The sequence below is a fragment of the Canis lupus genome, chromosome 18 (assembly GCF_011100685.1).
Source record: "Canis lupus familiaris isolate Mischka breed German Shepherd chromosome 18, alternate assembly UU_Cfam_GSD_1.0, whole genome shotgun sequence".
NCBI lineage: Eukaryota > Metazoa > Chordata > Mammalia > Carnivora > Canidae > Canis > Canis lupus.
The window spans coordinates 1,496,891-1,519,862 of NC_049239.1; the positions used below are offsets into that span (position 1 = coordinate 1,496,891).

The 22,972-nt window shown below is 50.6% G+C and overlaps 1 protein-coding gene across 2 annotated transcripts in view; it reads left to right on the forward strand.

Moving 5' to 3' along the window:
- The window catches only part of VWC2 (von Willebrand factor C domain containing 2), a 97,744-nt gene extending 74,998 nt beyond the window's left edge, over window positions 1-22,746 (forward strand). Inside the window, exons 3-4 of one of the 2 annotated variants that reach the window (XR_005372997.1) lie at window positions 18,404-18,789; window positions 18,875-22,746. Coding sequence is in view for 1 of the 2 variants with exons in the window: in XM_038562553.1 (XP_038418481.1) it covers window positions 18,404-18,555 (152 nt within the window). In the remaining variant the exon portion in view is untranslated. Of the gene's footprint in view, window positions 1-18,403 lie in introns of both variants that reach the window. The other variant, XM_038562553.1, reaches the window with a different exon arrangement.
- The last annotated feature ends 226 nt before the right edge of the window (window positions 22,747-22,972 follow it).

The following is a 22,972-nucleotide window of genomic DNA, read 5'->3' on the forward strand; positions in this document are numbered from 1 at the left end:
TCAGCCGTCACATCTCAGGCGTGTGACACAACCTGCCAAGTCAACTTCAAACGCAGGGTCTAAATTTATCAGCGTGCAGCCTCCGACACGCTCATTCCACGGCCCCCGTGCTCCACTCCTTCCTTCCGACAGGACGGGAGGGCGCGCAGCCACGGTTGCTCCTTGTTCGCCCCAGAGTAGCTGGGCCTTCAGCCTGAGGGCCGATCTCTCCCAGGACGAGGGGCGACGCCAGAAGGATGGGACACCACAGTGTCCCCTGCTGCTGGCATCAAAGTCCTCAGAGAAATGATATGTGGACCCCTGGTGCTCTCCGGGCGGGTCGCTGATGCTCACCAGCCTCCCTGCAGCCACCTGTTCGCTCATTAATCCTTTTGCCCTCCTCCCCAGGGGAGGCTCCTGGAGGGACATGCTGTGGTTTGTCACCGCTGGATGTGCCAGCTAGTGGGGGGGCAGTGGAGGGGACACACAGAGCCTGGAATTGGGGTCACAGGCTTTACGTTGAGTCATGACTTATCCCCTGGACAGTCACTATCAGCTGCTTTCATTTGGCCTTGAGGATGATGATGATGATGACGACGATGATGATGACGACGATGATGACGACGACGATGACGATGATGATGACATGATGATGACGATGATGATGACCATGACGATGATGATGATGGTGACAATGATGATGATGATGATGACCATGACGACGATGATGATAACAATTATGATGATGATGATGACAGTGATGATGACGATGACATGATGACGATGATGATGATTGACGATATGATGATGACGATGATGATGATGCTGAAGAAGAGACGGGCGGTTCTCCGTCCCTGTCATCCCCCTCCCCCATCTGCTCCCCCTCCCCTTGAATCTGGGCTCCATGCTGTGGCTGCGGTGATAATGCAGGTGTTCCACTGAGGGCCTTAGCACCTGTATCAGCTACATTAGGTTTTCCTGTCCTTTTTTAATTCTTCTTTGACGTTTAAGTGGTTTTTATTCAATTTTCCCCCCCACCCCCAACAGCTCCAAAACTATCCATCACCTTATTAGGTAATTAGTTATTTTTTTGATGAGAACACTTAAGAGCTACTCTCTCAGCAGACTTCACATATACAGTCAGTACACAGAGACTACCCGTAGCTACCTGGCTGTACGTCAGATCTCCGGGACCTACTCACCTCACCACTGAGAGTTCGCACCCTCTGACGGCTCTCTCCCTACAGCCCCAGCCCCAGCCCCCGGTTGACCACTGTCTGTTTCCGTCTGATTGATCTTGAGGTTCGGCACATAAGTGAGATCATGCGGTCTTTGCCTTTCTGTGTCTGGCTTACTTCACGTAGCCTAAGATCCTCCAGTTGCTTCCATGGGGTCGCACATGGCAGGACTTCCTTCTATCTTAAGGCCAAGTAATGTTGAACCGTGTACACACCACATTCTGTCCATCCGTTCATCCGTCAGCAGACATTTAGGTCGCTCTCGTGTCCTGGCTGCAGGGAACTTGGGGGTGCAGACGTCTCTCTCAGACGGCGTTTTTATTTCCCTTGTGTGATAGCTGGATCCCATGGTAGTTCCGCTTTAGGTTGTTTCGGGAACGTCTATGCTCTTTTCCATAGTGGGCGCTCCAGTTCAGTCCCCGCCCCCCCCACCCCCCCGCAGCATATGAGAGCCCCTTAATCCAGGTCTCCGCTGACACTTTGCTTCTTTGTTTTGTTTTGCTTAACAGTGGCCATTGTAACAGGTGTGAGGTGATAGCTCACCGAGGTTTTGACTTGCGCTTCCCGGATGATGAGGGATGCCGACCATATTTTCATGTACCTGTTGGCCACCTGGATGTATTCTTGAGAAAGACGCGTCTTCAGGTCCCCTGCTGATTTTTTATTTGGGTATTTTTTATTTTTTATTTGTTTGTGTCTTTTTGCTATTGAGTTGTATACGTTCCTTATGTATTTTGGATATTGACCCTTACCGGGCCATGTGGTTCACAATGATTTCTCCCGCTCCGTAGGTTGCCTTGCATTTTTTTGATTGTTTCCTTTACTGTGTAGAAGCTTTTTAACTTGATACAGTCCCCCTGGTTTATTTATTTTTGCTTTATTATTTTTTCTTCCCCGTGTGCTTTTGGCGTCACCTCCAAGAAATCATCACCAAGACCCATGTCAAGGAGCTTTTTCTCTCAGTTTCCTTCTAGGAGTTTTACGGTTTCAGGTCTTATGTTTAAGCCTTTGATCCAGTTTGAGTTGGTTTTTATGTCTGGTGTAAGGCAGGGGTCCAATTTTTACCATTTGCATGTGGAAATCCAGTTCTGCTGACATCATTTATTGAAGAGATGGTCCTTCCCCATTGTGTGCTCTTGGCACTTTTGTGGAAGATTAAGTTACATAATATATATATGTATATATTATGTAACTTAATATATTATGTATATATTACATATACATGATTTAGATATATATATCTTTAAATAAATACAAAGAATCTTTTTTAAAAATAAATGAACAAAAAAAAGAAATAAACAGACATTAAGATAAAAATGTTTGTTATTTGGTATAGTCAAGTAATTAGTTGAGTAAAGTTTTGCTATTCCTTGTTTAAACTTGTCCTGAAAATAAATTATATTTTGATACCATTTTACATGCCTGAGAGCAAATGAACACAGTTTCTCCATAAGCATCCAAGTGCCATCTGCTTGCTTAACTGTTGCACGCAGATTTTTTTTCTGTTTTAAAAATTATTTAACACAGAAAATGATTGTGTATAAATATTTAAGAATAGATTTACACATGCCATCAAAACAGACTAGAGATATCATTAATACGCATTCTGTTCTTTTGTTAATTTATCAGAGAACAGAACGAAGGGAGTGACACTCTCTTCCCTACCAAGAGCTTGTCTGATATTTGCAATAGAAGTAGGAGCAGAGGTTCCTGGATCTCCCTCTCCGTTCTGCAAAGCCTCCCCCCACCCCGCCCGACCTCATCTTAAACGTTCGCACATATGTCATAACAATAAAAAGCAAACGAGGAAAACACTTTCTCGTATCAATAAGCCCCCACTGCCTTCACTTCTGTGTTCTCTTTTATTCTCTCCCACTGGAATGGTTGGATACAACAGTGTCGCTGGGAAGGAAAGGAGATGGGGAGGAGGGGAAAAAAGCGACAGACAGACAGATGTTGTCCTGCAGGGCTGGCAAGCGCGTGGCTTCCCCGCCCCCGATTTCAGGTGAAGAGGTGACCGCGGAACTGTCCTGGAGCCACATGTGAGCAATGTTGCATTCGAGAAGCCCAAGAAGAACCTACGCAAATGAGGTCGATTCTCTGTTCTAATTCCTGAAAGGGGATTAAGGCAATTTTCAAGCAGTAATTATGCACTTTTCTCATCTGAATTCCCCTGCCCCTTGTCCTCCCTGGAGCTGAGTCACGCCCGTCATCGGGCCTGGGAGGGAGGCACCTGTCCTCCCGCCCGTCCCCCGCTGCTGTCACCCGGGGTTTCTCTGCCCTCGTCTGTCCTCCGAGACAGAGAATCCGAGACAAGCCCAGAAACAGACCCAGAAAGTGACTTCTTTGACCAAACCGATGAGAGTACAACCTCTAACAAGGCAAGTAAAGGAAAAGATGAGAAGCATTACTTTGTAAAATTAGGAGACCTGAAGAGGATATAACAGCTGTGGGGCTGAGTTCACAATATTGAAGAAGCCATTGTACACGTGTGACGCTTAGCACATAATTGATTATTTAATTAATAAAGTTTCGAAGTCTCACAGACGTGAAGTATTTCCGGGTTTGCTAAAAATGCTTCAGAAGGAGAAGCAGAAAATTGGAACGGTCTTAAAAGCTTGTAAGAAATTGAAATGGTTGTTAAATAATTTAGTTTCAGGAGGGTTTTCCTGGTGACTTCACAAGCTTTCAAGAAGCAAATAATACGTCTCTAGTTGGAGGGGCGCTCGGTGGCTCAGTGAGTTTCGGCTCAGGTCATGAGCTTGTGAAAGGAGACGTAGTTTCTCAACACATTTCATGAAATCAGGGTATTTCTTCCACAACCAAATTCAAAGAAATAGCTCTGTAAGAGGCTACAGAAAACAGAAACCCCCACTCACTGGGATGCATAGGACGGTCACTTAAATATCAGCAAAGCACATGCTAGGGGGCAGTCACTCAGGAAGAACGTAGGCTTCGTTCTAAAAACGTCTTTAAATACAAGGGGTGTCTGGACCCAAGCTCCCTCTAAGAGTGAAAGGCCAGGATAGGCTTTTAAGGCTGAACACCTGTTCTCACTTGGCCTGGAAGGTCTACGACGTCTGAGACGACACGAGGCTGGTACCACGGTCGCAGAGTTGGGGGCCAAAAGGATGCGTTTCCGCTCCCTTTTTTTTTTTAAGATTTTATTTATTTATTCATGAGAGACACAGAGAGGCAGAGACACAGGCAGAGGGAGAAGCAGGCTCCATGCAGGGAGCCCCATGTGGGACCCGATCCTGGGACTGTGGGATCACACCCCGGGCCAAAGGCAGGTGCTCAACTTCTGAGCCACCCAGGCATCCCCTCCGCTCACTTTCAACTATTCAATCAAACATCCCGAAAATGAGAGCGAGGGGAAGCTAATGCAAATCGCGACTGGTCTCCTCTTTTCCTGCTGATGCAGGACGGACTGCGCGCCCTGGCGGGTTCCCTGGGAGCCGTCAGCAGTGAAGGTGGAGGACAGATGCTCATTCCTAGGGAGGATGGGGCTGTGCACCTGCCTGGGCCCCACAGCGTGGGTGCGGCACCCAGAGCCCGGGGAGGGGGCGGCCGATGGCTGGCTGTGGGTCTCTGCCCACCATCAGGGCGACAGGAGCGGGGCCAGCGGGGGCCCTGGGCTGGGGGGGGGAGTGGCGGCGGCCCCCAGCATTGCAGGGTGAGTACATGAGGGGGTGCGGCTGAGGAGGGAACGAGGGGCCAAGATGCGTCCGTCCCCCGAGGCCACTGCCGGGGGGGAGGAAGTGGGGGAGCTGGAGTTGAACCGGTTTTTTTTTTTTTTAAAGATTTTATTTATTCATGAGAGAAACACAGAGAGAGAGAGAGAGAGAGAGAGAGAGAGAGAGAGGCAGAGACCCAGGCAGAGGGAGCAGCAGGCTCCATGTGGGGAGCCCGATGGGACTCGATCCCGGGACCCCGGGGTCACGCCCTGGGCCCAAGGCAGGTGCTTAACCGCTGAGCCACCCAGGCTGCCCCTCGGAGTTGAACTTGTGACATGAATTCACAAAGGCGTGGTGGGTGCGGAGCGGGCGGGGAGAGGTTGGGGGGGGTTGCGCGCTCAGGATGCGGGGAGCCGGGTGCACCCACCGGGGCGCACCCAGGGCACTGACCCGCGCGGCTCACCCGGAGTGAAAGCCCTGTTCCTGGGTGGAGGCGCCCTTGGTCGCCGCGGCGCTTGCAGAGTCTCCTGGGGCCCCAAACGCGCCGCTAAAACGCCTCAGGTTACAGACGCGACTCACAGGGATGTGACTGACCTCCTGGTGTTGGGTCCAGAGGCATTTTCCTTCGGGTATTTCACGGGTACGCATGAAGCCTACAATTTCTTCATCATATTTTAGATTTCATTTTTTTTTAGATTTCATTTTTATTACAGTTTCCCTATTCATTTCTTTATATGTCATATGACAAGCTATTTTTCTTTTCTTTTCTTTTTTTTTTTTTGGTAGGAATGCGTTGTTTAAAATTAATCTTTCTATTTAGGATTTCTCGTCGGTGATTTGTGTTTGTGCTCCTTGCCGGCCACGTCTTCGTTGGCTCCTTTTGGTTTCTCTACGTTGCTCTTAATTGCAGACATTGAGCCTGTAGCAGACACGGAGATCTCTTCCGATGAGACCTTTCCACTTCATATTTTATGGCTCCTTTTTTGGGGTTTTTTGAGATTTTGTTTTGTTTTTTGGTTTGCTTCTTTTTTGTACTTTGCTGTTAGCCTGTTCTGTTTGCTTGTATCTTCTCGGTGTTTTTAAAACGTATCTTACATGGGCTCCTGCTGGAGTTTGGCCTCATTCATTTCTGGAGTGTTCTGCAGGCTCTGCGTGGCACTGCGCGGCCCCCTTGCCTGCTGGAGCCCGAAGGCTGCACATTGCCTCTGGGCCTTCGGGAGGGGCTTCCTTGACGTGGTTTTAGGTGGGATTGACATCGTGTTCCTTTTGTATCTGATTCTCCATGGTTTTCCTGTTGTGGATAGCATATGTTTTATTTTTCCATAACGCAGAACGACCCCCGCCCCTCGCTCTTTGTGGCACGTGGTGTGTGCACGTGTGCGTTGCCGGAACCGAACCGCGGGGTCTCGTGCGTGGCTCAGCCCAGCTCCCGCTGGCAGCTCCGGGTTGGACTCCGTGGGACGACTGCCCGCATCCCTTTCCTGCTTCTTTAAGCAGTTTTTTCCCTTGTTGCTATTCCAACGCCGGTCGTCAACACCATCACGTCACCAACTGCCTTTAATTTTTTTTCTTTTTTTAAATTTATTTATTCATGATAGTCACACGGAGAGAGAGAGGCAGAGACACAGGCAGAGGGAGAAGCAGGCTCCATGCACCGGGAGCCCGATGTGGGATTCGATCCCGGGTCTCCAGGATCGCGCCCTGGGCCAAAGGCAGGCGCCAAACCGCTGCGCCACCCAGGGATCCCACCAACTGCCTTTTTTGGTTGTTTTCTTTCTCCTGCTTGCAGTCCTGGTCCCCAGAACCTAGGGGCAAGCCTGGCCTTGCTTCTCCTTACCTGCCCACGATAACGTGGGTTTACCTATGTGGTCGGCCCGGCAGCTGTGCCTCCGGAGTTCAGTTCTCAGGCGACGGCGTCGCGGTCACATGGGGCTGGAAGGCTGTGGTGCTGCTACACGCTCTTCCATCGGGAATACAACGATTTGGGTTTTTCCTTCTGATTTCCTAGCACTGCGATTTACCCCCAGCTTGCCGGGCCACGTTAGGGGAGCCCGCAAGCCCCACTGCGCTCAGGGGAGGGGTCGCTGCAGGTGCGGGGCCTGGGAGCCCTGCCGTGGCGGGACCGTCCCAGTGCAGCTGCGGCCCCGGCCCGGCCTCGGGGCGCAGAGGGTGCTCAGCACCTGGGGGCTGGGCCGGGAAGCCACCCGGTGGGAACATGGGCTCCGTGGGCCCAGCCCTCACGGGGGCCACACGCGTCACCCCGTCCTCGTTACACATGTTGGGCTCCGTGCGTCTTAGGTGAATCCATGGCACCGAGGGGGACCACGGCCCAGGGGCCACTTGCCCGTGGCTTTTCAGGCAGGATGCCACCTCGGCTCCATTTTGGAGGTGACTTTGAGGACATGCCCAGGCCTTGCACGCATCGCTGCTCCATTGTACGTGAGGGGTCCTCCCGTGTGGGGACAGAGCGAAGGTGTGCGTGACACACGGAGGGTGGCCAGGGGCAGGAGGCCGTCCTGGGGGCAGACCCAGGGCCATCAGGCAGGCGGCTGCAGGGCACTGGCCTGGTCTGAAGTCAGGATGCATGAGCAACCCCTGGGGACCTTGTCCCCTCGGAGCTGAACCTGGGGACCCACACGTGGCTTCCAGGTGACCCACACGCTGTGGGAGGGAGAGCCGTGCTGGAAGGAACGCGGTCTTAATGAACATTGTTTCCAATCTCCCACTCGGATTCGAGAAGCCTTCCCTGGTCCTCGGCAACGGCGCGCACGTGTCCTGTCCCTGTGTGTCACCGTCACTCACACCTGGGATCTGGGAACAGGGTGGCCACCTGGCACGGCGGCGGACGGCATCCAGAAAGTCCGAGAGACAGATGCACGTTGTGCGGACCTGAGGCGTCCCGTGTGCCCTCACCGCCGCGCTCTCGGTGTTTCTAGGCCTCTGTTCTCCCGTCTTGGGGGGAGGGAGTCGGACACGAGGTTTCCAGGTCTGACGGTTTGGAAGCCGAACATTCTAAGCCCCAACTCTGCTGCCTTCGGTCGACAGCGGCGCCTCTGCCGCGGGAGCCAACAGAGGAGACACGGAGCTAAAGCAGAGCGAGGCCTTCGCCACCCAGAGCCACACGCGGGGGCGGGGATTACCGTCCTCGTCATCGTAGGGCAGGCGCATTTGCTGCAGACCCGAAAGTCGTATTTTTACATGAATTACAAATGGTAACATTATGTCTTCACATAAGTGGGTAGAGACACGCAAAATTGTACTTGACTTGCTAATGACCAGAGAGCAGGGAGATGAAAGAGCTTGCTTAAAACTGGGGACGGGATCCCTGGGTGGCGCAGCGGTTTGGTGCCTGCCTTTGGCCCAGGGCGGGATCCTGGAGACCCGGGATCGAATCCCACGTCGGGCTCCCGGTGCATGGAGCCTGCTTCTCCCTCTGCCTGTGTCGCTGCCTCTCTCTCTCTCTCTGTGTGACTATCATAAATAAATAAAATAAAATAAAATAAAAATTAAAAATTAAAAAAAAAAAAAACCGGGGACAAGGGGGATCCCTGGGTGGCTTAGCAGTTTGGCGCCTGCCTTTGGCCCAGGGCACGATCCTGGAGTCCCGCATTGGGCTCCCAGCATGGGGCCTGCTTCTCCCTCCTCCTGTGTCTCTGCCTCTCTCTCTCTCTCTGTGTCTATCATAAATAAATAAATAAATAAATAAATAAATAAATAAATAAATAAATAAATAAATCTTTAAAGAATAAAATAAAATAAAACTGGGGACGTGGGGCGCCTGGTGGCTCAGGGTCCTGGGATAGAGTTCCGCGTCGGGCTCCCTGCTCAGCGGGGCGTCTGTGTCTCCCTCTGCCCCTCACTCTGTTCTCTGTCTCCTTCTCTCAAATAAATAAGTTAATTAAATTAAAAATAAACCCAGGGATGTAGACAGTCCGTTCAGACAGGAGCACGCAGAGAAGACTCAGACCAGCTCCGCGAGCATCGCTGCCTCCCGGCCTCCCTGGGGGGACGTCCTACCGTCACCACAGGCGCACAGCCCACCGCACAGGGCTACGTGGGGTCTGCCCCTCTCACCTGGCAGCTGTGAGTCCGATGTGCTTTGAGAACAAAATGTTAAGTCCATGTTCCACTGTTGGTGGCCGGAAGTGAGGGCCTATGAGGAAGCCCCCCCTTCCCCCCCCATCTTGGGCTGGAGAGAGCAGACACGCATATTCCAAACAAAAACAAGCAAAGAAACTGGTTTGGAGGCAGCAGAGAGCAGGTGCTGTGGGAACAGGGGGCGCACCTGCCGTTGCTTCTCTGGGCGTCGACGTGTCCCCAGAGCTGGGGTAGGTGTTCCCCCACCAGCCGGAGCCCAGGGTGTGTGTGTGTGTGTTCAGGGAGCAGAGCCCAGGGCGGGGTTGGGGGGTGGGGGGTGGGGCTTAGGGAGCGGAGCCCAGGGCAGGGAGTTGGGGGGGGTGTTCAGGGAGCGGAGCCCAGGGCAGGGGGTGGGGGGGTTCAGGGAGCGGAGCCCAGGGCAGAGGGTGAGGGGTCTCAGGAAGTGGAGCCCGGGGCCGCGGCGGCCAGGAAGCTGGACACTGCGCCAGGAGCCAGGAGCCAGGAGCCAGGAGCAGGGCTCGACGGGCGGGCGGTGGGCTCCCAGGACTTGGGGGCACGATCACCCTTCGGGAACCAGGCCAGGTGTGCAGCCCCCGGAAGCACAGCAGAAGCAGGGCAGGGAGCACCTGCTGCCCAGCCCTGAATCAGGGGCGGCCCGGCTCCCGGGCGGCAGGCAGGTAACAAGCTAAGACAGCGGAGCTAAAGGAGGGAAAGCGCTGGATTCATCCACAAGAAGACCACGAAGGGAGAGAAAGCAAGAGGAACAAACAGGACGAACAGAAAGTAAATCCAGGAGCACAGATCTAAGCCCAAAGGTACGCAGCTTTGCATCCAGTAGACGTCAAGTGTCATTAAAAGATACAGATTTCCACGCAGCACTTTTTAGACTCTAGATGCTGCTTTCAAGAGACGCTTTAACTCTAGGTTTAAAATATATATATATTGGATGTGAACACAGGCAAAGACGGACCCCGTAACGTAACCGGTGGGAGCAGTTGGCCCTACATGATGTCAGAGATTTTAGATCCTAAGGCAAGAAGCATCAGGGGAGACCAATGGTAAAAGGATTGATATAACGGTCACACGTCAGTCATCTAAATATATATGTGCCCAATGGCGTGACCTTAAAGTAGGTAAAAAAATGAAAAATAAGAGAACTAAAAGTAGAGACAATAATTCTGTAATTATAATTGGATACTTTATTCACAACCATGTATCCAACACAGGCAGGACCGATCCACGGTATGTGAAGAGTTCTTACAAATAAACAAGAAACTCTGGACAATGAGGTAGGAAATAAATGCATATGACCTGCATGGCGCGTTCTGAATGTCAACACCGAAATCCTGAGTGATCAAGGAAATGCAAATTAAAACCAGGCGTGCCTGGGTGGCTCAGTTGCTTAGGCAGCTGGATCTTTTTTTTTTTTTTAAGTTTTTTATACTAATTTATCGATCTATCTATCTATCTGTCTATTTATTTATTCATGAGAGGCAGAGAGAGAGAGAGGCAGAGACACAGAAGGAGGGAGAAGGAGGCTCCATGTAGGGAGCCTGATGCAGGACTCGATCCCAGGACCCCGGGGTCAGATGCTCAACCCCTGAGCCCCCAGGCAACCCTAGGCATCTGGCTCTTGATCTCAGCTTAGGTCATGGCCTCAGGTTCATGAGATCGAGCCCCATATCGGGCTTCGTGCTGAGCTGGAGCCTGTTTGAGATTTCTCTGTCTCTGTCTCTGTCTCTCCCTCTCCCCCTCCCCATCTTGTGCTCTCTCTCCTCCTCCTCCCCTTAAATTTAAAAAAAAAAAATAGGGATCCCTGGGTGGCGCAGCGGTTTGGCGCCTGCCTTTGGCCCAGGGCGTGATCCTGAAGACCCGGGATCGAATCCCACGTCGGGCTCCTGGTGCATGGAGCCTGCTTCTCCCTCTGCCTGTGTTTCTGCCTCTCTCTCTCTCTCTGTGTGACTATCATAAATAGATAAAAATTTAAAAAAAAAACTTAAAAAATAATGGAAAATAAAACTACAACCCAGTATTATGACACATGCAGCCGATCTGATAAAATATAATGCAGACTAACAGTGTCAGGTGTTGTGCAGGACCCGCATGAACTGCAATCACCACGTACTGACCCTGAGGGTCCGAACTGGCACCCCCGCTGTGGGGCAATGTGTGTGTCTGGGTTTGCAGCAGGGCCACAGGGCCGCACACCGCATGAGCCGAGCACCCCACTCCTGGGGCCGGAGCGCACCCTGGACTCACACCTAAGCATGTAGACAGCGGCCTTTACTCTGAGAACGGCTGCCCTGGTCCCACTCCAGCCGTCTGCCGGGGACAGAAGTTCAGAGGCTAGACACCTGTCAGTAGTAGGATAAATAAGGTGGAGAATGTTCCTGAAACGGAACAGGAATGAGCCAAAGATGTGGGGGCAGAGGGACAGATCCTGGACGGCGCTCCGAGGAGGAGGCCCGCTGCACAGGATCCGGGGCCGATGGTTCTCCTCCCACCAGGTGCGGACACGGGCAACCCTGGGGGTCGCGGTGCATGGACCCAGGGCCCCAGGAGTCCTCAGGCAGCGCCCCGCCCCTGGGCTTGTGTGCGTCCTCACCGGTGTGTCGGCTCAGGAACACTCACCCAGCGCTGCGACCGAGTATTTGTGTGTTTTTCTGGATGATGAAAAGTTGACGTCAGCAGTGTCCAGAGAAGCGCCGGCTGCCCAGGTAGCAGGTGCGCGCCGGGCGGGCCCATCACAGGCAGCGGCCTCCCCCCAGGCTCCACAGGCGGGTGGCAGGCGACACGACAGTCCCCAACGGCTCCTTATGCGTTCGTTACTTTTAACGGAGCCCCAGACCCACAGCCAGCGGCCGAGGCCTGCCGTCTTCTCCTGGTCTGCGTGGACTGATGACAGGACCTATAGTTCTGGAGCCAAGCTCAGTACAGATTGCCCCCGTGGTTGCCACCCAGTGTCAAGGTGAGCAGTGTGCCCGTGGGCCGTGGGGTGGGGGTGGGAGCGTGGCCTGGGCTGCCCCCAGGGTCCCCTGTGTGCTCTGCAGGTGCGGCGGGGGGGGTCTGTCCCCCTCTCTGCCCTTCTGCTATGGCCTCATGTTTCAAACACTGCTCCGTGGATTAGAAACGCGCGTCGGGATGTTAGCAGCTGCTTGTGCGCCAAGGCCCCCGTGCTCGGGGAGGGGGGAGAGAGTCCGGAGAGGGGGTGTCAAGCCCTTCCTGCAAGGCTCTCGGGCCGGGTGGGCCCCGCCTCACCTCTGGGGTCTGCAGACGGAAATTCCACTGCAGCCTTGAATGGAGCTTGCCCCGACTTTGCTGATGGTGGGGGCTTTTTTTTTTTTTTTTTTTTTTTTTTGAAACAGCAGACCTTTCACCATATTTCAAAACTTCAGAAAATACTTCTTGCATTTCTGCATAGGATTTACTAAAGTGTTTTCTGAGAATGTCTCACTTAAAAACGAGGGACTGTTTTGTTTCTTGGATTTCGGCGCAGGCTGGGGGTGTACGATGAATCAGAATTTATGGACTGGAGGGACCGGAGTAGGAGGACCTGGGAGTTAGCGCCTCCGTTCCGGGAATCTGGGAAGGACGCGCTCTGAAAGGAAGCGTGAACGGTGTGGGACACCATGTCCTCCCCACACACTCCCGGAGCCGCTCCCAGGGAAGGACACTCACTTCAGAGTAGTGTTCTTTTGGAGAAAACGGTTCCTTTTGCAGAAACCGAGTCTATTTCCTTTTGGTACGTAATTTACTGCCATTTAAAATTTTTCCCCATTTTAATTGTCCTTTTTGCTGCTTTCTGGTTAAGAAATGCCTCTGTACTAGATCCTTCCCGGAAGAACGTGGATGTGCACATGGACACGTGTGCTCACACATACGTGAGCACGCACTTGGTGATTTTGTTTAGCGCGGCAGGAGATGAGACTGCACATTAGGGAAACAGTATTTCCCGTCTTTTTTTGAAACCAGTGCCCTGCGAATCTAACATACGCCAGGTGCATGTCAAGGAAATTGAAATGCATTCGTGGCTTCCTCTGTAAATACCAGTGGGGGGATTTCATGTTCAGAAGAGACAGATTTGTGGGTTGGGAACGTGATTTGCAACAGGGGAGACAAACGTCGCTGTTTCAAGACCGGGAACTGATACCGAGTTGTGCATCGTTGGGAATTATTTTTTAACATCATGGTTCCCAAGGAAAGAATGCCAGTCGTCTAGTGCCCCGAATAAAGTGGGCCGCCTTGAGCCAGTGCTGGCCCCACGGGGCTCCGACACCGCGAGGACCCCTGCTCCAGGGCCCTGATGTTCTCGTGCTCCGGGCTGTGCCTCGGTGTTCAGTCTTTGATGGAAGAGAAGGAGATACGCCTCCAGGCACTGGCGTAGGTTTGCCTTCATCAGTACCACGTCTTCTTGCCTCCTGGCATTGCTTGTGGCTGAGATCCACGGGATATTATACTATATGTTGGCAAATCGAGCTCCAATAAGCCAAGTTAGCAGAAGCAGGAGTTGTTTTTTTTCCCCCTCAAGATTCTTAGTAGCTCTGGAGTTACAAATCTGTAAAACTAAATGTGTCATGAAAAGGAAGATACAACCCATCCACACCCTTGAGACAACAGCTAAAGCAGTTCCAGGAGGGAAATTTATGGAACTGAATGCTGACATTAAGAAAGAAGAAAATTCTTACATCAGTTAAGTCATCACTTCAAGAAACTAGAGTAGTAACAAGAAGAAAATAGTAAAGATGGGAACAAAAAATCAATAAAATTGAAAACAGAAAATCACTAGAGAAATATCAATGAAAGAAAAGCTAGTTCTTTGGAAAGATCCACGAAATTTATAAACTTCTAGCAAAACCGGATTTTAGGGGGGAGAAGATGCAAACTACTACCAACAGGAATAAAACAGGATAGATGCCTATATTTATGCTTATGAATAAGTGAAATGAATACTAATATGGATGCAATGGCTGGGAGGGAGGAATTGGGATTATTTGTTATTTGTCATTATTCACACTACTCTTGAAGCACAAGTGTTATTTGCAAGTGGGCTTGGATTAGTTAAAAAAAAGTGCAACATATGCTTAAAAAGAAGAGAAAATGTAATCATATAAAATGCTAAGTTAAATCCAGAAAAGGCAGAAAGAAAAATACAAAAATAGGAACAAAAAATAAAGGCAACAAATAGAAAAGAGTAACAAATATGGTAGATACAAATCCAGTTATATCAGTAATCACTTTATTTGTTTAAAGCTTTATTTTAGAGAAAGCATGCATGTGTGTGCATAAGTGGAGTGAGGGGCAGAGAGAGAGAGAATCTACAAGCAGACTCCCCACTGAGCACGAAGCCTGACGTGGGGCTCAGTCTCACCACCCTGAGATCGTGATCTGAGCCAAAACCAAGAGTTGGGCACCTGACTGAGCCACCCGGGTGCCCCTCAATATTCACTTTAAATGTTAATGACCTAAGAGATAGAAGTAGAGTAGTTCAGAACTTAAGACCCACCTATGTGGGGGCACCTGGGTGTCTCAGTGGGTGAGCATCTGCCTTTGGCTCAGGTCATGATCCTGGGGTCCTGGGATCGGGTCCTGCATAGGGCTTCTCATAGGGAGCCTGCTTCTCCCTCTGCCTCTCTCTTTGTGTCTCTCATGAATAAGTAAATACAATCTTATAAAAAAGACCCAGCTCTGTACTATGAGAACCCACCTTAAATATAAAATACATATATATATATATATATATATATATATATATATATATATATAGTAAGTGGGTGGAGAAAAATATATCATTCTAACACTAATAAAAAGAAAGCAGGAGTAGCTGTATTAATTTCAGCGTAGATCAAAGCAAAGAAAGTATCCAAGATAAAGGAGGTGATTACTCATGATAAACGGGTCACCTCTCCAAGAAGACATAACGATCCGCCATGTGTACTCACCAACAATAGTGTCAGGATACATGAGGCAGAAAATGATGGAAGGAATACATGAATTCACTACTACAGTTGGAGACGTCAACATCTCCTATTGGAAAAGGACAGATCCAGCAGGCAGGAAATCAGTAAGGACATAGTTGAACTCAGTACCATCAATCAACTGCATATAATTGATACCTATTGACTACTTTTCCAACAATGGCACAATGCACATCCTTCTCAAGTTCACATGGAACGTTTACCAAGATGGAGTGTGATCTGGGCCATAAACACGCTGTGATACATCTAGAAGAATAGAAATCATATAGTGTCTACTCTCAGACCCCAGTGGAATTAAACCAGGAATCAATAACAGAAGGGTAACTGGAAAATCCACAGATACTTGGAGATACACAACAGCCTTCTAAAAACACATCGATCAAAAAAAGACATCTCAAGAGAAGTTTTAAAACATTTGAACTTCATTAAAGTGAAAACACAACTGATCAGAATTTGTGGGATGCAGCAAAAGTGGTGCTTGGAGAGGGATACATAAGGAGGCACTGAATGTGTATATTGGAAAATAACAAAGTAATGAAATCAGTCCAAACTCCCACCTAAGGAACTGAAAAAGAGACAAGCAAATTAAATCCAAAGGAAGCAGAAGGAAAGAAAAAAAAAAAGTAAAAATTTTAGCAGAAATCAATTACATTGAAAATGTGAAAAAAAAATAAAAAGAAAAAAAAATAAAAAGAAAAGAAAATGTGAAATTCAGAGATAAAGTCAAAGAAACTGAGTTGGTTCTTTGGAAAACTCAGTAAAGTTGAGAAGTCTCTACCAGGCTCACTGAGGAAAAAAGAGAGAGGACACAATTTACTAATCTCAGAAATAGGGGGCATCACTCCAGATCCTACAGATGTTAGATAGATAACAGAGGAATTCTAGGGACAATTCCGTGCCCACAAGTTCAACAACCCACGTGAAATGACAGTGCAGTATTGGCAAAAGCATTGATAGATAAATCAATAAACAGAATTGAGCCCCCCCCCCCAATACACCCAAATACGTAGAGCGACCTGATCTTCGACAATGAGGTGAACACAGTGCAATGAAGAAAAGATCATCTTTTCAACCAACGGTGTCGAGCAGTTGGGCATCCACACGAAAAACTATGACCGTGTGGTACTTGTCTTCCTCCGAATGACTTGTTTCACTCCGCACCATACTCTCCAGGTCCATCCATGTGGTTGCACGTGGCAAGATGCATTCTTCCCAGCGGCGGGGTAGCAGTCCAGTGCGCGTAGATTCCACGCCTTCTTCGCCCGTTCGCCTATCAGTGGGCCTTCAGGCTGCTGCTCTGGCGCGGCGGTTGTCCACCACGCTGCAACGCCCGGGGTGCACAGAGCTTCCAATTAGTGGGTTTGTCTTTTGGGTAAATACCCAGTAGTGGAGCCTCTGGGTATACCATTGGATGGTATTTCCATATTTCATTTTCCGAGGAACCCCCATGCAGTGTCCACAGTGGTCGCAGCAGTTTACACTGCCACCAGCCGTGCACAGGGGCGCCTCCCTCTACATCGTTGCCAGTGCTTGTTATTTCTTGTCTTTTGATTTTAGCCACTCTGACAGCTGCGAGGTGGTATCTCGTGGTGGTTTTGGTTTCCATTTCCCTGACGGCGAGTCATGTTGAGGATCTTGGCCTGTGTCTGCTCTGGCCACCTGGATGTCTTCCTTGGAAAAGTGTCCATTCGGGGTCCCCTGCCCTTCTCTAAAGGAGGCTGTTAAAGCCCAAAACAATGAAATTACTTAGTCCAGGGTCACATAACTGTTAAGCAGTGCCATCCGATTTTGAATCTAGATGTTTCAGGAGAGGGGACCTGCAAGTGCAATTAGGGCGTGTCTTTAATGTGCAAGGCATACTGAGAGATATTAGGGCCAATTAGAAGGAGATTGCATCCTTGGATTAAACTCCATAAAAGAGACAAACAGAAAGAAGCACACTGCAGAGAGCTAGAGTGGACTGTCAAAATCACAGGTGTCTCATGCGCCGAGTGGGCCAAGTGTAGACAAAGTGGGTCCCACCCAGAACGGCTGTCGTGGCGCTGTTGGGCCGTGACCTCATGGAGCTGAGGAAGCCGTCCTGGGCTGAGGACGTCGGGAAGCAGCCCCGAGTGGGTTGTGCAGGCATGTGCCAGGCTAGAGGGCCTCACACCGGCCGTCTGGGTGGGCAAGGGTCTGTATTTAAAATATGGCAAAGCCGGCGGAGGGGAGGGACCTGACCGCACCCCGGGCGTCTGAGGTATCAGCGGGCGGGACACACGGGACCCTGCTCCAGAGAGAGAGAGGGTTGGAGCTGCAATTTGGATCCACTCCCAGATGGATGATTGTTAACTGCTAGAGGTCTCCAACGGAGGTAAAGTAAGTCCCGGGAGGAGCCCTGTGGGAAGGGCTGGGGGCGAGAAGCAAGCAGAGTCCCCGCGGGAGCAGGGGCCCTGTGTGTCGGGGCGCGGGGACCACGCGGTGGCATCGAGGAGCTGCTGTGCTTGACCACTGGGCTAATGTGAAAACTGTAGCCGCGAAACCGTGAGTTCCTGTGCTTGGGACTCCTCTGCCTAGAAGCGTCGGAGCCAGTCTTGCTCCTGGAGCTTGTTTGGATTCGCTTATTCTTAACAACTGTGTAGACGAATGTTTCTCGTGCCCTTAGGATGGCGTCCCTCCCAGCCCGGCTCGGGGTAGTGGGAGCGTATTATCGAGGACCTAGAAGTGAAGAGGGGGAGGGGGGTGGGGATCTGCCTCAGCGCTCAGGCTTGGGCTGGAGGCCCTACACAGACCCCACACCTGTCATCCCAACCGGGTGTGCGAACCACAACACAGTAGCTTCTGTTCGACTGGTGTCTTGGAAACCACGTCTCCGCATCCTTGACCTTCCACGAAGGAAGATGCAGGGGGCTGGGAAGCGCACGGCGGAGCGGTCGGGGGGTGCAGAGGCCTGGTCACCGCGAAGCCGGTGGCAGCGGCAGCAGCCCCTGGGCCGAGGCCCCGAACCCGCCCAGGGGGGAGGGGGACAGGCAGCCAGTGTTGCCAGCGCCCCACAGCCCACTCTGGCAGGTGTGGAAGCTACACGGCGCCCACCATTGCCCCGAGCAGCTGGCCCGTGTGCACTGCCCCTTGCAAAGCTGCCATGAAGAATAAACCCGGTTCTTTGAAAGCCCCAGTTAATTCATTTTTCCCCTACGATTGCTTAGAATTCATTAAATCAAAAGACTGCAGGTTCGACTCCTGTCTCAGGCCCACAAATGGAACAGCGGGTGGAAGTGGCAGTGTTGCCATAACAAACCTAAACCACACCAGTTTCATTTCGGGGCCAAAAGTGGGAGTATTTCCTTCTAGGCTGAGCCCTTCGCAGCATCATTCCTGAGACCGTGGACAAACTACCCGGGCAACGCGCGAGGTGCACCTGCACGCTCCTGACCTAGACGGTTTTTGTGTGTTTCAGGCCCAAACTGCTTTGCAGAAACCGCGGTCATCCCGGCCGGAAGAGAGGTCAAGACTGATGAATGTACCATATGTCACTGTACTTACGAGGAGGGGACGTGGAGGATCGAGAGGCAGGCCATGTGTACGAGGCACGAGTGCCGGCAGATGTAGAAACGGGACCATAAAAAAACAGACGTTTTTCTAGAACCTTTTACGGATGGGAACCTTCCAGAGGACCCTGGGGAGCATCCTTCAATGGGAGGAGACTTCGGATGAGGAACGTGGAAGGTGGGCGGCGCTTCTGCGATCCTTGCTCCCCCGAGAGAAAGAAATGGGTACATTTCAAAACGTCCACGAGAACTCGGGGCATGAGCCCCCTCTCTAAATAAATGTGCTATTTTCACAGTAAGTACACCGAGGAGCACTATTATATATTCAATGTATTTCTATAATCCCTCCATTAGAGAGCTTATATACGTGTTTTCTATAGATACAGATTAAAAATGCCGTGTTGTCAACCGTCCTCACTGTGTACCTGCCTGTCGCCTCCAGTTCGGGTTCTGTCCGCGAGCTCGGTGGCGGCTGCCGACGCTGCTTCTCTTGCGGGGCCGACGCCCGCCCGTCGATGCACCACGAGGCACGGGACCCTGAGATCCGGCCCCGTCCCGTTCCATCACAGAGACAGGCCTCGTGTCTGTCCTTAGAGACCCAGCACGTCAGTAGCTTGCCTTCCCAGTGACGACCCCCTGCCTTTACCGTCCCCGCTCCCAGGTGCTGGGAGATGCGGGGACAGAGATATGTGGTGTTCAGGGCCCCAGAGCGACCCAGACGTGTACCCCCCGCCCATGCACACTTCTTTCTCTCCTAAGCCCCCCGTGGGCCTCGCAGCAGGGGATGATGACGTAGGCACCGTGGCTCCAGAAGCTGCAGCGGGTGGGCCCGGCTGGGTGCAGGGCCCCCGCCATCCACGCAGCGGACTCAGGCTTCTTGCTGGAAGGACCAGCCACCCTCCGGAAGAGACCGGGTAACATCTGAAGGGCCTCCCCGCGTGAGCCACACTCGGGGAGCAGAGAGGGGACAGAGGGAGCCCCTGTGCGCTGCTCCTTCGGTTGCTTACCTGTGATCCCACATGGATTTTCTTTCTCTTCGCTTGGACAGGGAATTAAAAAAGCCACTGCAAATATCCTGATCTCTGGTCCCCGTGTCCTAGAGAATATTTCTGCCTTTAGCAACCTCGTTGACACCTGGCACACTGATGAGGAAGGGCGCTGGTCTTGACAGGTGTGCGGGGAGACATGATTATAATCGCTATTTGACTCCTTATAGGTTTTTCTGCCATATTTTTATTTACTTCAAAATTTTGAATTGAGCACCTATTAAGTAGCAACCATTGGATGATCAAAAAAAGGGGGGGGATAGAGCATGGTTTCTCGCCTTCATGGGCCTTTGGCCTAACATGAGTAAGAACTGAGAGTGCCTTGGGGCAGCAGGTCAGTCCGTCAGCAAAGAGGCTGGAAAGCTGTCCTGAGAAGAGCAAGGAATACGGAAACACTGAAATCGTTCACTCATTAAAGGTCAACTAATCAAGAAAAATGGATATAGTTGTCGTTATTGAAAACGTGAACCACTGTGTACCTTAATACATGGACAGCCGGCATTAGCGGAAGCTTCCAGAACTTTCCACATGCTCACAGTCTGTGTGCATCTTGTTTATCAAGAACACGTTGGGCCAAACGGGCTCCATGCGCCTAGAGTTTTGAGAAAATCCTCAGGGGAAGGATTAGCAAGTAGCTTTGGAAAACTGAACATTTGGCAGTAAAGGCTCCTCGATGTCGGCCATCGTCACTCTATTATCCCAAGGTAGATTTTATTTTATTTTTTTTTTTGAGACCAGGTTATGCAAGTGATGGTTTTGCCAACAGTGGGCTCTCCTTCCCCCGGGGCGGGAGGTGGGTCATTAGCTGTCCTAACAGGACACCTGGTGTCATGCGCCTTTCAACTAGTGGATGCACTAAACACATCTCACTGCTTAAAATCAAACATCAAGATAGAAGACACCTGAATTGTCTGAAATTGGATTTTTTAGACATTGCATGCACATAACGATTGTGTTGGGGGGACGGAGAAGCGTTTCTTAAACATACGATGCTGTAGGTCTCACAGCGTGTGAGCACGTATCTCTGAGACGCCGTTGGACGGCGCACGGGAGATGGTCCACACCAGCTTAGCCAAAACTTGAGAGCTCACCTCTATTATTTTTGAACTTACGGAAAACAGAATTATAGACACAAGCTGAACCTAACAAATATTAACAGTTTATTATATTTGCCTTAACAGGCAAGAGATCAAGCCTACTGTTACTATTAAGTCTTTAAAAATCAGATGCTTTTCTGCAACGCAATAGGGAGCGGTGAGGGCACCTGGCTGGCTGTCGGTGGAGCACACGACTCTTGATCTCGGGGTCACGAGCTCGAGCCCCACACTGAGGGTGGAGGTTACGTAAGCAATTCAGGAAGGGTGACCAGGTGCCCCCCATCCGTGCGAGGAGGCCGGCCACATCGTTGGCCCGTGTAACCTGACCTGATGTTGCAGGCCGCCCGCCCGCCGGCTGTTTGGTGCTGCAGGCTGTGCGGGGCAGGTGCGTGCTCTCCTGCAGAGACCGCCGCTCACCCGTGGGGTGAAGGCCTCCGAGCCATGCCACGTCCCACCTCCGGGGCCCCCTGGCTCACCCCCCTGCCCCGCAGCTTCCAGTCCGCCAGGCTTACCTCCCGGACACAGGGCGTCTGTGCCCCCGAGCTGGGCCGAGCTCCCCGCGGGCGGCCTGGCATCTTCAGGGTTCCCCGCAGCCTCCCACTGCCATCGGGCCTGGGCCTCACCACGCCCTGAACCAGCCCCTGCCTCTCAGCCCTGGGGGCCCAAGGACTGTCCCGCGGCGCCTCCGCCGTGCCACCCATTTGGTATTTGACGCTCGCACGGTTTAACGATTTAGAGACCACATCATACTTCTCATCACCCGCTTTGTCTGTTTGCTCTCTTATTTATCCTAAAATCTCCTTATTTCAGGCCGTGGAACATTTGGTCCCTGGAAGGTCATCCAACGCCCTTATGTTAAAGGCGTGTTGAGTCGTAGTCAGTATATTAACCCAGAGTCCTCTGCTGTCCGCGTGTGAGGCCAGCAGCTGTTCTGAAGAGCAGCCCAAGCTCCGGGGGCTGTTGGCCTTCCGCTGTCACTGCTGTCGCTGTCGCATGCTTTCTCGGGTGACTTGCAAATCTCCATGTCAGGGGACGGCAACCTGACCGGGACCAAACCCCACCAGCCCTTTTTGATGCAAGTCAGGAAACAAATCGCTTTTGGTGCGAAATTTCTGATGGTGGAAATAATTTCTTACATCGAGGTCCTTAGTGACGGTTAAACAAGTGGAGTTTACAGCTTTGGTCTTTGCCGTATTTACTTACCTAGTTTCAACTTTCAGAATATAAACTTCCTGTCTTAGACCTTCACAGTCCAGTGTGTATGCAGACTTTCATCTGCACACATAACATAGTCACTCGATGGGTGTCGAATAAGGTAATTGGGTCATTTCTGCAGAAACACACATTTCCAGAGGCCATTGGAAAAGTGTTGGGAGGTGGTGCTTGTCTATGTTCCACCAGATGCCGACGTTCACTCAAGAGGTTTGCAGAGCACGTGGTGTTTTTTTTGTACACCTAATTTTTATTTTTATTATTTTTTTTACATTTTTATTTTACTTCCAATTAGTTAACTACGGTATTATTTTGTTTCAGGTGTACAATACAGTGATTTAACAATTCTATGCATCACCTGGTGCTCATGACAACAGGTGCACTCCTCCATCCCCACCCCTGCCCACCTCCCCTCTGGTGACCAGCAGTGTGTTCTCTAGAGCAAAGAGTCTGTCCCTTGCTTTGCCTCTCTCTTTTTCCCTTTTGCTCATTTGTTTTCTTAAACTCCACACATGACTAAAATCCTATGGTATTTGTTTTTCTCTGAGTTGTTTTGCTTAACATTTTACTCTCTAGATCCACTTATGTTGTTGTAAATGGCAGGAAAGGCAGGATTTCACTTTTTTAAGGGTGAGGAATATATATTTTCCAACCATATATATATATGTTCCATATATATACACGTATATATATATATATATGTGTGTGTGTGTATATATATATATATATACACACACACACATACCGCATCCTCTTTATCCACCCATCAGGTGATGGGCTGCCTCCATAATTTGGCTATTGTAGATAATGCTACTATTTGGATGTAGTAGTCCCAGTAGTTCATTTTTTATTGTTTCCCTTGCCTCAAGAGTCATCTCTAGAAAGAAAAATTGCTATGGCTGATGTTGAAAAAGTTCCTCTGTTCTTTTCTAAGAATTTTATGTTTTCAAGGTCTCTCATTTAGGTCTTTAATCCATTTTGAATTTATTTTTGTATATGGCATAAGAAAGTGGTCCAGTTTCATTCTTTTGCATGTTGCTGTCCAGTTTTCCCAACACATGTGTTGAAGAGATGGTGTTTTTTCTATTGGATATTCTTTCCTGTTTTGACAAAGACTAATTGG